Genomic DNA, 16,960 nt, shown 5'->3' on the forward strand with positions numbered 1-16,960 from the left:
CAATAAACTTTGTACCAAAAAAATAATAGTCACAAAGTCCCATATTTGATGACGGGTGGATGCTAACATGGATGGCCGACTCTTGATCAGCGTGTGTGATGTGCTAACCTTGGTCTTAGGTTGTAATAACACTAACACTGACAGGTGTTTTTTGCATGAGCCCTCATACATTATTTCCCAGAGAGCACCCTACAACCCTCCAAGGACTAACACTAACAGCATTTGTTCCAGGGTGCAGCTCACAAACAAGGTCAGTGACTCTTTCACCTGCTATTACAATCTAACACCAAGGTTGGCAGGCATGAAATGCCCAACATGGTAGAGTTAGCTGATAATTTAAAGCAGGCGAAATTCAATATATACAGTTTATATAAGACAAAATTGTGGTGTATGTGAAAACATTGAATATAAAGTTTATATTGCAATAAATTGGACACACAGAATCAAGGAATGATTGGTTGAGGTGCAGCTTTTCTTTGCCTCTGCCCGGGCCCTCCTTCTTCTTCTTCTTCCTCCTCAGTGATGTAGTGCATGAGCAGATATGCAGCTGAGGGGAGTCAGGTCAATGATTGGTCAAGCCTTCTCAGCTCTCCTCCTAATTAGCAGCGGATTGGTTGGAGCCCGAACCTCAGCTGTTCTACCAGTGCCGGCCTCTCCCCTCCACCCTGGCCCCTAGCCCATACTGCAACCATCCTCCTACTCCTCCCGCTCCATCTCTGTCCAAGCAGATTGTTGTTTCTCCTGGGTATTACCCGGTCTGTGCCCGTGTGACGTAAATGTAGGGCGCCTGGTGGCCGAACTCACGAGAGCAGAGCAAACAGTTTCCAATGATGACGTGTCTAGCTGGATAGGGCTCTTGTTCAGCAAAATCCCTCCATTTTGTTTTTGTTTGTTTGTTGTTTTCCCCTCTCTGAAAGCACTTTCCTTCTTTTACAGAAAACCATGCAGAGGCATATTCTGTATAAAGTATGTTAGTCATTATAATATAAAGAATAGCCACACACTGATGAATGCTCCTGTTGTTTTATTGTGCAACGTGTGTCTATATGACAAAGTCTAATTAATGACACACCTTGTATCACCTGCTTATGTTGAAACTATAAATATCACTGCATTTCTCATGTGGAATAAGCCTGACAAAGACCTTTTGGGTTGAAACATTGTACAATAAACAACAGGGGCATTCATCAGTGTGTGAGTATCTATTATTTCAGGAGTTTATTTTGTACCCAGCACCTGCAAGTCATTGGATGTGCGTACACGATGTTTGAAACTAGTCATTATACATTACTAGACATTTTAGAGGTCAAAGTCCCTCATTCGTGAAATGTTATTATAAGAAAAATGCCCTGTTTTCATCCAACTTTATTATCTGGGTAATATTTATAATAACTGTGATGCAAACATTGCAGCATTATTATATATTGTAGCATATAAACATACCCTTTTTCCCGATTGTAAAATGAAATTACTGAAAGGGTTTTTGGACAATAACGTGTAGACTTCCCTCATGGATGCATACTGTCCAGTGGTCAGAATGAGACACTGCTGCATAGTCAGTAAGTATGTCATCGTGATACTGCATAAATATTGCTATGTACGATTGATTGCCGAGTGAATATGAGTCTAGGGGCGTTCCACTGTATTACAACATGAGACTAATTTACTATTTAAAAAGCAGTCCCTAATCATTACTCGTCTCTCTTGTATCTTTCACAAGGCCTTTGAGGACATCTACATTGAACAAAGAAAAGTGATCAAAATGGTGCTGGAGTACGCCGACAAGATCTTCACCTACATTTTCATCCTGGAGATGCTCCTCAAGTGGATTGCCTACGGATTCAAGAAGTACTTCACTAACTATTGGTGCTGGCTGGATTTCCTGATTGTGGATGTAAGTACAACGTTTATTTCCAACCCCTCAGACATGATGATGAGATGATAATGTCATTTGCTCAATCAGCGACCCACTTCACTTGATTGTGTTGTATAATCTGTCCAGGCATTATCAATCGAGCTTGATCAGTTTGTCCTGTGTAATCTGTCCAGGCATTATCAATCGAGCTTGATCTGTTTGTCGAGTGTAATCTGTCCAGGCATTATCAATCGAGCATGATCAGTTTGTCGTGTGTAATCTGTCCAGGCATTATCAATCGAGCTTGATCTGTTTGTCGAGTGTATTCTGAAATCCCTGAATTCGTTTTGAGACATGGACCATGTGGAATCCTGATGTGCCTTTGTTTTACTTTGTCAATAATAGTTTTCCAAAACATTGAACATTATTGAGCCACTTCACTTTCTGGGTGATTTAGCTGTCTTGCCAGACAGGATGCTCAATGGAGATTCTTGTCCGGGAATAGGCTTAATCTGTGTGCTGGAAACCGTTTCATAATGTAAAGTATACTGGTAGATACTGTCTTGGCAGGACTAGATGAATTCTCACCCGACCTACTGCGGTTCTCAAAAATTCTTTGTCCAAACATCACAACCCTGAAGCGAGTTTAGCGACCCACAAAGCCCTGAGTTTATACGTCACTTATTTACATGATGTTTGTTACCACTATCCTCAGGGAGAAACATGAGAGGTGAGTTCACGTCAGTAGTTTGGACATATTGGTCTGTGGCAGAGAATCTTTGGGCAGAGAGAGAGGCTTGAGCAATTAGTGTTTGCTCTCTGCACACAGACATACCGCACAAAGGGAGGGAGAGAGTGTGGACAGGGAAGCGGGGGAGGGAAGAAAAAGAAATAGAGGGAGGGAGAGAGAGAGAGAGAGCGAGAGCTGACTAGACAGATGTAAACAGCAGTTTCTCCCCGGGAAATGTCTCCCGCATGGCTTCATGTTTTATCATTGCCATGAAAACTGCCCAGTCAATACATATTCCCCATACATAGCTAGTTGGGTCTATTTATAATGATAGATTATATCTTAATGTGTCTTTGTTTTGGATTTGCAGCAGAAGTTGTTCTATTTAATTTGCCATGTTGTCCTGTGTTTCTTCAGGGCGATACATTGCCTTTTCTTCATGTAAATGAGAGATGAAGTGAATTGAAAAGCTGGCATTCAAGAAAATGGCACTCAAAATTATGTCTTCCTATTGTCCAGCAAAATAATGGCGACATGCTGTATACAGGTGTACTATCTTAATTCGACCAGTTTCTCGCAGCAGGAAACAATTTATGTGGATTAAAATTAATATACATTTTTGTAGGGGTTGATACATGTTTAGTTAGAATGAATAAAGTCTGACATTTAAAGTGGAAATTATACGTTTTAGAAGCCTTTTTAAAACTCACTACATGTTTAACATTTCCTGAATTGCAGGAAAGTTTTCCTGCAACAGAGGGATCAAATTGAGATCCTACATCTGTATAGTTCCCTCCTGAGTGAAGTGATTCAATATTCTAAATTGCTGATAAAGATGTGACAAGTGAAGGGGGAATCCCAATGTGTACATGCGCTCGCTGATTCTTTTGAAAGCCTCCTCAACAAAGTGTTTTAATGCATCCTAAAATAGTATGTGTAATGCCAAAAGATCTCCAAGTGCTGAAGTACCAAACCCCTTTAGCAAGAGGATAACGAATGAGTTCATCCCCTTTATCTCAGTGTGCTCTACAGTTCATGTTCAACAAATGATTACAAGTGTTTTCTTACACTCCGAGGCATAAAAGCTCAAAAAGACCCTGCTCTTGAATCGGTGATTCATTAAAACAACATGACGAAGTCTGTGAACCTTTGACAATATTATTCATCTGATTGTGATATTAATCTCATATGGTGTCTGGAGGGCAGTTGAATATGAAGTTGTGAGGGGTTTTGGGGTGGCTAAAAGTTGGCTCCATGCAACATTTGCTGGTGTAGAAACCTGTGTGTATTTAATAAGTCTGTACTGTATATTCATTTACAAGTAAATAAGCAAGTAAATAAGTATATAAGTAAGTATCTGTTTTCACTGAATTAACTATAATTTCATTCACACAGATATCAGTGATTGGCCTGTTGGCCAGTGCTGTCAATATAGAGCAAATTGGCACCATGCGAGTTCTCAGGACCCTGCGAGCATTGCGCCCGCTGAGAGCGGTGGCCCGCTTTGCCGGCATAAGGGTAAGGCCTGATTTGACTGCTGACCACCGCCACGACCATCCACAGTAGACACCTAGAGCTGTAGTTTCTGGTTGGCTTTGCGGTTGACTTTTCATTGACCTCTCTTCCTCCCTCTCTTACACAGTTCCAAGAAGAGGTCTTTAACAGTCCTATTTCTATTTCAAAGTCTGTTAACAGGCCTCTTCATTTCTTCAGCTATGAAATAAACTAAGTTTAACATTATATTCCCTTGAATAGCAGATAGACGTCCTCGATGGGTGACAGCACACCTTGGAGTCTAATGAACTATCCGTTTTCCCCTTAGGGCTGTTGCTAACAGGAGGGACTCGCCAGGGTTGTCCAGTGTTCCCTTTCAGGTTCTGTGTATCACAATTCCTTTGAACAGGTTGTGGCAGCGCCCCTAACCATGTGGGTTCTTGCGCTTTCTGTCCCCACCTAGGTGTCTTTGGTGAGTCTAGTAGCTAACATGCTGGGCTACTCGGACTTTGCTGCCATCAAATCACTTAGAACCCTCAGAGCTCTGAGGCCGCTAAGAGCACTGTCCCGATTTGAAGGCATGCGGGTAAGAGTCGTCTCTCCTCTCTGACTCATCAACTCCCGATTGTCCTCAAACCGTCTTCATCATCACTCTCTCTACCTCTGTTGCCACCCTTTCTTTCCCTGACCAGCAGTTTCTATTCAGAATACTCAAAATGTTTCTCCACTTTATCTCTCCACTTATAGTGTTATAATGCTGTCAAATCCAATTCTCCAGTTAATGCCACTAATCCCTTGACATACTTTCCCTTGGAGCTGGCAGTGGCAATATTAGCACAAAGTGGCAATATTAGCACAAAGTGGCAATATTAGCACAAAGAGATCATTTGGTTTTCATATTTCCCCTCAACTCTCCCCTCTACCTGACATGACTACCTCATTATCCGACATCAATTTGGATAAGCTTTTTTTCATATTAAGCTTTATTTTGTAGTCTTTTCTACCTGTTATTTACATAGAGCTTTCATGGTGAAATGATCATTAGGCCCTACATCATCATTTGGGAATCATCAAAACAGGCAGTATAAAATGTGTGCAACATACTGAAGTTAGAACAGAAAGTGGCCTATTGTTACCACATAATTACCAAGTAAATACTTGACAGACACATGTTGTAACACGTATGTCAAATACAGGATCAGCATCCATTTTTGTTGGATCCTTAAAATCTTTCATGACCATCGATGCACCAAATCATGTCTAGTTCTATAATGTCTAATTATACATAATGGTTCAGATAATTATGAGAATAGACTGAAGTGCCCGAGCAGAGTAAATGAAGTAGATAGATTGAATTACAACTGCAGTCTTAGAGCTCTCCAGCAGTATTACATTTCATGTCAATTCTTCAACCCTAGGCTCTAACATGTAACATCACCACACGATTTCTTCCTTCGATTCTTCGATAGATTCTTTTGAAAGGAGAGATTGCACATGTATGTGTCTAATGAGGAAACCAGTGTAATTACGTAGTAGTTGAGAAATTGCTTGGTAATGGAATTGAGCATTTTTTGAAATTACAAGTTTGCAGTTAGATAGACCAGTTCTTACTAAATCAATGTTCTTACAGGGAATTACAGCATTATTACGCAGGAATATGGACACATTTATGTAGTGTTACCAGAAAAGCTGATAGATATAGCAGCATTATTCATGTACATGCCTAATCCACTTAGTATGGAGTATTTCAATTATCTCATTCCAATCTTTCCATCCTTTCTCACATCTATAGTTATCTGTGATATTACATTACAAGTTGTTGCTCACTTCTGACAGTATTAATATTATTCTCCTTGCTGTTCCGTTGTTTGTTTTAGCTGTTGATTTTGTTATCACGTTCTCTTGCATGCATCCCCGTGTTCAGATATTCCGATGAATGTTTAGCCCGTAGCATTTCCATAATCGTTATTCATTCCCTAAAGCACATCCTTAAACCCTCTTGAACATTTCATGCACACTATAGTTAGGATTTTGGGCTATTGTTCCCTCCCATTACACAGTGTTCGTTTTCTAAGTTGACACCTGTCAGCCTAGCTTGTGGCCTCTAATATGTATATCATTTCCCCTGACATCCACTGGAATTAATTTGAATTCCTGCCCATGAAATTTGCATGCTGTCGGAAATGGGGGGCTGATGTCCGCCGAGCTCGCTGCTCTCCGCCACTGTAAATCTGGCAAATGGGATTAGGCGTCACGCTGCTTTAAAATGGCTGGGTCCACTACTCAGTGGTAAACGCAAAGTGGAAGTGCAGCCCGGCTATACAGAGGCTCGAGTCTGAGTGAGCAGCAGATTTCTTTGTGACACTCTCTTGAGGGATGCACGGGGCTAAACCCCCTATCTACTGGTTCCATTAGAGCTGTGATACTCAGGATCTCCTGGCTCAGCACTCATTTCCTCTCAACCAGGAAATCTCTTACCAGGGTGGTTTGAAAAGCTGCTGCTGCTCCTGATTGAATATAAGACACACACTCTTAATAATCTCATTTGCCAGATTCAGTAGTTTGCATGAACTTTGGAACTGTGGGGTTTGATTATTATCTTTTCATTATTATTATTATCTTTTCATTAGGATCTCTTTTGTTTGAGTGGTTTGATATTTTGTGTTTTGGGGGGGATGTGGATTGGGTAAGCACTTAGGGTAGGTGAATTGAACCACAAGCATGTAGACACTGAGTTTCTCTGATTGAGTTACTGTCGTGTATGAAGTGTGGCACGTGACAGCAAAAGGGGGCCGGATGGATACCTGACTTGATGTGTTTCCATGGAAACAGGTTGTGGTGAACGCCCTGATTGGCGCCATCCCGTCCATCATGAACGTCCTGCTGGTGTGCCTCATCTTCTGGCTCATCTTCAGCATCATGGGGGTCAACCTGTTCGCAGGCAAGTACGGCCGCTGCGTCAACCGGACGGGCTACATCCACAACGTGTCCGTGGTCAACAATAAGACCGACTGCCTGGCCATGAACGACACGCAGTTCTACTGGACTAAAGTCAAAGTCAACTTCGACAACGTGGGTGCTGGTTACCTTGCACTCCTACAAGTTGTGAGTTTGGCTTTTTTTCCCCTTTCCTTTTATTTTTCCTCACAGTTTGAGACGTTCTTTCCTCCCACTTTGTACTTTATACTTTTTGTCGCTGCCCACCTTGTCTGTCCAGAGAGCCCTGAATCAATCAACAAGTCGCTAGGCTCTTATTTTTAGCAGCGACGGGGGCCATTACAGAGAATTGTGTGATCAGCGAGAGTGCACTTCATTCTTCGTTTTAACTTAGTTGCCGCGGTAGCCTAGCAACAGTTCACTTAGCTCCTTTCTGTCACCTTCTTGTGACTTGCCTCCATGCAAACCTCCCATTTGCATCTGGAAATAGTCTGACCCTCAGTCATTCACAAAAGCCAGTAATAACACGTAACCAAAGGGAAAAGGCCCACCGGCGTGATTTCTCGCTGATAAGAACTCACTTGTGTTGAAGTGGGGCTCCCCACTCACTCTCCTTTTTCCTCCCTCTAGAAAGACACTCCATGCAGTCAGGAGGAAGCCCATATAAGTCCTTTCCACTGCCATTAATAAAAACATAGCTCTCACATGGCACACATGCAATATTTATTTTGTACAGACTGTAAGTGTTTTTCTCTGGGTGGGAGGGGGGCTTCCTTAAAGGAAAGATAGGTTCCCCCACTCTGTGTCATAGTTTGGAAAAATCCAGAGGCTGGAAATACAAATATATACACTATATATACAAAAGTATGTGGGCACCCCCTCAAATTAGTAGATTCAGCTATTGCAGCCACACAATTTGCTGACAGGTGTATAACATTGAGCACACAGCCATGCAATCTCCATAGAGAAACCAACTGGAACAACTGTCTTCATTGACATTTTCAACCTCTCCCTGACCAAGTCTGTAATACCTACATGTTTCAAGCAGACCACCATAGCCCCTGTGCCCAAGAATGCCAAGGTAACCTGCCTAAATGACTATCACTCCGTAGCGCTCACGTCTGTATCCATGAAGTGCTTTGAAAGAATAGTTATGACTCAAATTAACACCATCATCCAGGAAAACCTAGACCCACTCCAATTCGCATACCACCCCAACAGATCCACCACATATGATGCAATCTCTATTGCACTCCACACTGCCCTTTCCCACCTGGACAAAAGGAACACCTATGCGAGAATGCTGCTCATTGACTACAGCTCAGCGTTCAACACCATAGTGCCCACAAAGCTCATCACTAAGCTAAGGACCCTGGGACTAAACACCTCCCTCTGCAACTGGATCCTGGACTTCCTGACGGGCCACACCCAGGGGGTAAGGGTAGGCAACAACACATCTGCCACGCTGATCGTCAACACAGGGGCCCCTCAGGGGTGCATGCTTAGTCCCCTCCTGTACTCCCTGTTCACCCATGTGTGTGTGGCCAGGCACAACTCCAACACTATCATTAAGTTTGCTGATGATGCAACGATGGTAGGCCTGATCACCGACAACAATGCGGCAGCCTATAGGGAGGAGGTCAGAGACCTGGCAATTTGGTGCCAGGACAACAACCTCTCCCTCAACGTGAGCAAGACAAAGGAGCTGATTGTGGACTATAGGAAAAGGAGGGCCGATCACACCCCCATTCACATCGACAGGGCTGTAGTGGAGCGGGTCGAGAGCTTCAAGTTCATTGGTGTCCACATCACCAAAAAACTATATGGTCCAAACACACCAAGACAGTCGTGAAAAGGGCATGACCAAGCCTATCCCCCCTCAGGAGACTGAAAGGTTTTGGCATGGGTCCCCAGATCCCCACCATCAAGACTGGTTGCATCACCACCTGGTATGACAACTGCTCGGCATCCGACCAGAAGGGTAGTGCGTACGGCCCAATACATCATTCTGGCCAAGCTTCCTGCCATCCAGGACCTTTATACTAGGCAGTGTCAGAGGAAGGCCCAAAAAAAATTCAAATACTCCAGCCACCGAAGTCATAGACTGTTCTCTCTGCTACCGCATGGCAAGTGGTACCGGAATATTAAGTCTAGGTCCAAAAGGCTCCTTAACAGCTTCTACCCCTAAGCCATAAGAATGCTGAACAATTAATCAAAGTGCTACCTTGACTATTTGCATTTTTTTACACTGCTGCTACTCCCTGTTTATTATCTATGCAAAGTCACCTTATTCCCCTACCTACATATACATATTACCTCAATGACCTCGACTAACCTGTAGCCCGCACATTGACTCGGTACCGGTATCTCCTCTATTTAGCCTTGTTATTGTTATTTTATTGTGCTACTTTTTATACTTTCGTTTATTTAGTAAAAATGTTCTTGACTCTTATTTTCTTAAAACTGCATTGTTGGTTAAGAGCTTGTAAGTAAGCATTTCACGGTAAGGTCTATTCGGCCCATGTGACAAATCAAATTTGATTTGAAACATTGGCAGTAGAATGACCTTACTGAAGAGCTCAGTGACATTCGACGTGGCACTGTCATAGGATGCCACTTTTCCAACTAGTCAGTGTGTCAAATTTCTGCCCTGCTCTAGAGCTGCTCCGGTCAACTGTATGTGCCGTTATAGTGAAGTGGAAACGTCTAGGAGCAACAACGGCTCAGCCGCGAAGTGGTAGGCCACTCGAGCTCACAGAACGGGACTGCTGAGTGCGTAATCGCGTAGCGTGTAAAAATCGCCTGTCCTCAGTTGCAACACTCACTACCGAGTTCCAAACTGCCTCTGGAAGCAACATCAGCACAAGAGCTGTTTGTCGGGAGCTCCATGAAACCGGTTACCATGGCAGAGCAGCCGCACACAAGCCTAACGCTTCAAACTCGCTGACAGCATTTTGGTAAACCAGAATTACATTAATTTCCAATTAAATGCTGCGTTTGCTTCACAGCATTGCGTTGCAGAGGCAGTTGCAGTGCGTTCGGTCTGGTGCCTATGTTGGATTTATCAAACGCATGCGTCAAACTGTATTAGTAGACGGCTTGACAGAAATAGTAGCGGAAGGTGAATGTTGAACTTTTGTTGCATATAAATCCAGATGATGCTGCATACTATTTTGCGCAACGACACTGTGGGTGAGTTCAAAGCGTAAGATCACCATGTGCAATGCAAAGCATTGGCTGGAGTGGTGTAAAGCTGGCCCGCATTGGACTCTGCAGCAGTTGAAACGCATTTTCTAGATCACTCTTCACCATCTGCCCCCATACGAGTCAGGCCTAATCGCCCAACATCAGTGCCCGACCTCACTAATGCTCTTGTGACTGAATGGAAGCAAGTCCCCGCAGCAATGTTCCAACATCTAGTGGAAAGCCTTCCCAGAACAGTGGAGGCTGTTATAGCAGCGAAGGGGGAAGCTGGTCCATATTAATGCCCATGATTTTGGAATGAGTTTGACTAACAGGTGTCCACATATTTTTGGTCATGTAGTGTATCTTCAAATCTGATGTCAAAAGCGAACATCTTTTACTGCATGAACGTTGTGTATACAAATGCATCTTTTGTCCTCTGCATGTGTTTATATGGCGATAATAGTGGCACACCTCCTCTAATTACCTCATCATGCCCATTGAAGTTTATGTCCTTTGTTACAAGGCTACATTCAAAGGCTGGATGGACATCATGTATGCAGCAGTGGATTCTCGTGCTGTAAGTATTAAACGCCAATGTACTTGTTTTGTATAACATTATCGAAAGGGTTTGGTACATAGAGCTTTGGTATTTTCATTCATTTCATTAATGGCTGTCTTTGTCATAGCCATGCCTTGATGCAATATCACAATAACATTTACCAGAATAACACAGATTTCAACTGATAAAAATGTAACTGAATGATGTATTGCTTTTTCCACTGGCTGGACTAGGTGGAGGAACAGCCTATCAGAGAGGTGAACATGTACATGTACCTATACTTCATCATCTTCATCATCTTTGGCTCCTTCTTCACCCTCAACCTCTTCATCGGGGTGATCATCGACAACTTCAACCAGCAGAAACGAAAGATAAGTATCAAAAGCATCATGGCCAACAAATGGTTTGATGTGAACAAACCAGATACCTGCCATGAAAAAAAAGTGTTATTTTCACAGTGAAAATAACAGAAAAGGGGTGTCTCTTTACTTAGGTGGGCAAGACATCTTCATGACAGAGGAACAGAAAAAATATTACAACGCCATGAAGAAGCTAGGGTCTAAAAAGCCTCAGAAACCGATTCCAAGGCCAGTGGTAAGCTGGAGCTAATTGAACCCTACTTTCTTGATCTTATTAAAGGGATAGATCATTTCTTTGAAGGTATTAACTTGTTTTTGATAACACCCCAGATAAGTCGAAAATAAGTTAAAACCTAAATAAAGTGAACTATTCCTTTAATTTTCTTTGCCCTAGTGTATTAGCCTCTTGGGTTCCAAAAGGGCTTTTCACCCACTTCTCACACCTCCTCTCTTCTCCCAGAACCAAGTGCAGGGCTTCTTCTTCGACCTGGTGGGCAAGCAGGCGTTCGACATCATCATCATGGTCCTCATCCTGCTCAACATGATTACCATGATGGTGGAGACGGACGAGCAGCCGGCCCGCATGGAGTACATCCTCAACAAAATCAACCTGGCCTTCATCATCATCTTCTCCTGCGAGTGCCTCATCAAGATCGTGGCGCTGCGGTGCTACTTCTTTACCATTGGCTGGAACATCTTTGACTTTGTGGTGGTCATCCTCTCCATCGTTGGTGAGTCTGTTGCTTGGGCTTAATCAGAGGTTTTCAATTATTCTCGTTACAATGTAATTACATGTGTTCATCACCTGGCAGTTATACTGGAATAAGGTTGCTATATGTAGCTATATGTACCTGATGTCTGGCCAACGGTTTGTAGTTCTCTTCTAATGTCACTGCGTCCTTGGGTGTCCTTGGGTGTTACAGTTGATCACATGACCTTGCGTTGGCTGACAATGTCACAAAAATTATGTGTGCGCATCGATGGGGCTGGAAGCTGTGCTTAGCTATGATTCTGAGCGGTCAGATAGCTAGCAACAATGACAAGAAGCTGCCATGTGGGGAATCGTAGGTGGCTCGTTTCAGCTAGTTTTATCTTGTTCATGATACCATGTCTTGTTTTGCGGTGTTTTGACTGATTTCATGTCAATGCTAATATGGCTAAAATTCGCTAGCTAGCTAACCAACAATTGAGCGACAACAATGTATTTGAGAGACAACAAGTGCTCCGTGTGCAAATGTATTTCTATTTTCAATAAACATTTGGAGACTAAATATAGTTTACATGTTGTCAAAAATCTAATCCAACCCCATCTGTTTGCCTCATACTTGCTAAACAACCAACCTGTCTGTAAGCAAGGCAAACCACGTCACTAGCTGGCCCATACACAGATTATGATATTTAGCTTGGAACCTTCAAATTTACAACAGATTACAAATCATTTGAATTTAGTTCCAAACAATATCATGCTCAAAGAACACATTTCAGAATCTTAGTTGTGTTTTTCAATACAACGGACAATACACCTTGGCCATCATCCAAGATTTTAGTATCCATTTGGCAAGGTTATCTATCATGTCAATCAAGTCATTGAACTTAAGTGGGGCTATATCTGATGAAACTAGGGCACTGTGCTTCCAGTAGGTAATAGCCCCTGTTCAGTATCCGCCAAACGAATTCCCCGTTCTGTGAACATATTTGTTCCGCATTGGGGGGGGCTGAAGCAAACCAAAGGGCCAGCACATAGATTGAAGCTAAGTAGCTGCCTCCATGCTAACTGATGTGTGTGGACAAGGATGCCCCTGTTGAGGTGAAGGTAATCCTAGCAATCAGGGATGTCAGTGGGGGTGATTTGGGCGTGATTGAGGTGCTGCATCAGCTGACTGTAGTCGGTGAGGGGGCTGGGGGCTTGACATATGGCTCTAAAGGGTGGCTCCCAACCCCCCTCTCCGATCCATCTCAGGTGACAGTCTTGTTCCATGGGGAGAGGAGGGTCACAAATCAGGGACAGATGGTAAATTGGTTGTGGGGGTGAGAGGGTTGGGAGGCAACATGAATGTCATTTGAGGGCAGACAGACTCTGTAGTAAGAGTGGAAGCCTTTATCATGGGCTCATTGGTGATTGAGATGGTGGAAGCTGGAATTTACATGGAGGATAACGAAGCTAATATTCACTCCTGGTTACCAATTGTCAACCTAATTTTCTAAGATATTGTGTACATAGTGTGTAGGGGTGGCAGGTAGCCTAACGGTTAAGAGTGTTGGGCCAGTAACCAAAAGGTTACTGGTTCCAATCCCTGAGCTGATTAGTTGAAAAATCTGTCAATGTGCCTTTGAGCAAGGCACTTATTCCTAATTGCTCCTGTAAGTCACTCTGTATAAGAGCATCTGCTAAATGATGTGAAAAAGTTGACCTTACTCTATGCCGTTAAATGGTTCATGATGGTCTATTAGAAGTACAGAGATCTCATTCATGTTTTTTCCCCTCCTTTCTTCCAGGTATCGTTCTCGCTGACATCATAGAGAAGTACTTTGTATCGCCCACTCTTTTCAGAGTCATTCGATTAGCCAGGATTGGACGAGTACTGCGACTCATCCGCGGAGCCAAAGGAATAAGGACCTTACTCTTTGCCTTAATGATGTCCCTTCCCGCCCTGTTCAACATCGGCCTCCTGCTCTTCCTGGTAATGTTCATATACGCCATATTTGGCATGGCCAACTTTGCCTATGTCAAGAAGCAGGCAGGGATCGACGACATGTTCAACTTCGAGACATTCGGCAACAGTATGATCTGTCTGTTCCAAATCACCACGTCGGCAGGCTGGGACGGCCTGCTCAGCCCCATCCTCAACAACTCTCCGGAAGAGTGCAACCCCAACCTCATCCACACAGGCACCAATGCCCGGGGCAACTGTGGCAACCCCTCGGTGGGCATCACCTTCTTTGTCACCTACATCATAATTTCCTTCCTCATCGTGGTCAACATGTACATCGCCATCATCCTGGAGAACTTCAGCGTGGCCACCGAGGAGAGCACCGAGCCGCTGAGCGAGGACGACTTCGAGATGTTCTACGAGGTGTGGGAGAAGTTTGACCCGGAAGCCACGCAGTTCATCGAGTACGCCAAGCTGTCAGACTTTGCAGACACGCTGTCGGAGCCGCTGCGCATCGGCAAGCCCAACAAGATCAAGCTGATCTCCATGGACCTGCCCATGGTGAGCGGTGATAAGATCCACTGCCTGGACATTCTGTTTGCCTTCACCAAGCGCGTGCTGGGCGAGTCGGGCGAGATGGATGCTCTCAAACAGCAGATGGAGGAGAAGTTCATGATGGCCAATCCTTCCAAGATCTCCTATGAGCCCATCACCACCACGCTGAGGCGCAAGCAGGAGGATGTGTCGGCCGCTGTTATCCAGAGGTGCTACCGCAGGCATCTGGTGCGGAGGCAAATGAAGCAAGCCTCCTTCCTGTACAGATCAATGCAGATCAGTCTGACGCAGAGCCCCACGGGCGAGGGGGGCACCGCTCCAGAGAAAGAGGGTCTCATAGCCTCCATGATCAAGGAGCACTACGGGGGGCCTGAGATGGAGCTGATGGAGACCCTGTCCTCCACCTCCTCTCCACCGTCTTACGACAGCGTCACACGGGCGACTAGTGAACTTTTCCAAGTTTTAATTTCCGAACAGTCCAGGAACAGTGACTCGAGGGAACATTGCCCCGCACCCGACAGAGTACCAGATCGCGAGACATTTCTGTAATGGCAACTAGGAAATGCTTTTTTCTCTTTTTTCTTTTTTTGTTGTTTACCGAATGTAACATAGCTCAAATGACACTGGTTTAATACTTGTGGTTGTCCAGAGAATCTGCAGGGGTTTTCATAGAGAAACGGCTAACTATTTATTTCTTTTTGGAGAACATGCTTTGAGGGAGTACACAAAGGCGGTGTGTGTAAATCCTAGATAACCTTTGACCCTGCTCATGTCAACTTTGCTTCACAGTTAATATGCATGAATGACCTTTGCAGGGTCACAACAATTATATCACTGATGTAATAATAATTTATTAGACTGAAGGAAATACAGTTTATCAATATTTACAAAGTATGCCTGACCTTATGAGTTCATTAAAGGTCTTACTATTATTGGTGTAATTACTTATAATAAATAGTTTTCAAACTGTGAGATGTGAGAAAAAAACTAAGGGATACAATTTTTCGTAGTAAAGTATAACATTGTTGATGTTACCAGTCTTTCATAGCAGTACAATAATTACAATTTTTTATATTTTTAGAGTAAGAAAAAAAACATGGCCTCTTCTGAATTGCAGTACTACCACATTGTATTTGAGCATATTTTGAGCATTTTTGCATTTACGTTTACACGTAAAGATATCCCGGGATATCCGGGGGCCCTGCATTTGAGTTGTTTCCCTTTCATAACAATCTGGGCCTAGTTACACCATGTAACCAGTAACCATGATCTGTATGTGACAATCAAACCTGCATCTATCTCATGGTTACGATTGACAGATTTCTCTTTCTCCATAACTTCTGTAGGATTAAAACTGCCCCAATGGCTATATATTTTATATGACCATCAGCGATCATATTCACTATTAGTCGGACGGATATTCGTCCTATTTATTTTTTATTTAAAGTGTGTTTCGCATGTTTTGACTGCATCATATAGAGACGTTGCGCTCAAGACTGAAAAACAATTATTTATCTATTTTGCACAAACTGTGTTTAGCAATAATTTACTACTTTTTAGGATAAAAGGGTCAAAGTTTGTACAGCATTTATTTTTGCTTGAACTCTACAAACCGTTCAGCTTCTCTTGGTTACCCATAGCTTAGGCCTACTCTCAACTATATCACTGACACTGGTTTCTATTTGACTCAAATAATAATAAGGACACCGCTCAACTTTAATATGATATATATTTTCAGGTTATGGTTGCAGGTGTGTTGAAGGGCTGTTTTCTGTAGCAATAGATCCAGTGTGTGCCTGGTATATACCCCTGTCCTGTTTCTAAATGGACCTCTACTCACATCGTTCTCCCATTAGATGCCATGGGTGTGTGACTGGGATCGCACTGCTATTTACCAGTGTCTACGGGGACTTTTCTAAAGACATTTCTGATTGCATGCTTTGTATTGGGAATGTTGGGGAACATGTTTAAAAGTCGGGAGCGATCCTATTCGTTTTTGGGTGGGACATTTTTATACAAAAATGTCATGGTGAAAAGTCAACTCTGCACATCTCTGTCATAAATGCACTGTTTTCATCCTAACGAGAGCTGCTTCATCATAAAAACATCCAAGACATGCCCAGAAAATGCTTATTTTTCATTCTTATAAACTGTCAGAAATGCAATAACCTACAACAGTCATCTTCTCAGCAGTCCGTATATAATCGTTTTGTTGTTATAATGATTATTCCCAGAGCATTTCTCACTGCTCAACCACAATGCAGTGCTTCAGTGAAGCCCCCGTTGCAGTAAATATTATTCAGAAAGAAGTTTTACTACTTTCAGTTGACGTTTTTTTTAGTATGTTGCAAACACATGCCTCTGTATTTAAGATAACAACCTCCTGTGAAATAAATGAGAAAGCCTACAATATCACTGATTATTCTTTTGATTTCAGAGTCATGTATGTGGTGGTGGTGCGCAGCTGTTTGTTCACCCGCACCCACAATTGCTAATAACCCATCTGCAACTGCCCGACTTCATGTGATAGTGAAAATCTGAGGCCTGCACTCGACCCTAACCCTAATATAGAAAATGTACTGTAAGCTACAGCCAGAGATGGCAGAACGATTTCTTTACGGGGGTACAGGATTT

General features: G+C 43.1%; 1 protein-coding gene across 1 annotated transcript in view; it reads left to right on the top strand.

Annotated features, from left to right (window-relative positions):
- The window catches only part of LOC139367023 (sodium channel protein type 3 subunit alpha-like), a 177,973-nt gene extending 161,237 nt beyond the window's left edge, over window positions 1-16,736 (top strand). The window contains exons 20-27 of the mRNA XM_071104908.1: window positions 1,721-1,894; window positions 4,543-4,665; window positions 6,912-7,184; window positions 10,726-10,779; window positions 10,995-11,136; window positions 11,255-11,355; window positions 11,581-11,851; window positions 13,617-16,736. Of these exons, the coding sequence (XP_070961009.1) occupies window positions 1,721-1,894; window positions 4,543-4,665; window positions 6,912-7,184; window positions 10,726-10,779; window positions 10,995-11,136; window positions 11,255-11,355; window positions 11,581-11,851; window positions 13,617-14,875 (2,397 nt within the window). The 3' untranslated portion in view covers window positions 14,876-16,736. The remainder of the gene's footprint in view (window positions 1-1,720; window positions 1,895-4,542; window positions 4,666-6,911; window positions 7,185-10,725; window positions 10,780-10,994; window positions 11,137-11,254; window positions 11,356-11,580; window positions 11,852-13,616) is intronic.
- The last annotated feature ends 224 nt before the right edge of the window (window positions 16,737-16,960 follow it).

The sequence above is a fragment of the Oncorhynchus clarkii genome, chromosome 15 (genome assembly GCF_045791955.1).
Source record: "Oncorhynchus clarkii lewisi isolate Uvic-CL-2024 chromosome 15, UVic_Ocla_1.0, whole genome shotgun sequence".
NCBI lineage: Eukaryota > Metazoa > Chordata > Actinopteri > Salmoniformes > Salmonidae > Oncorhynchus > Oncorhynchus clarkii.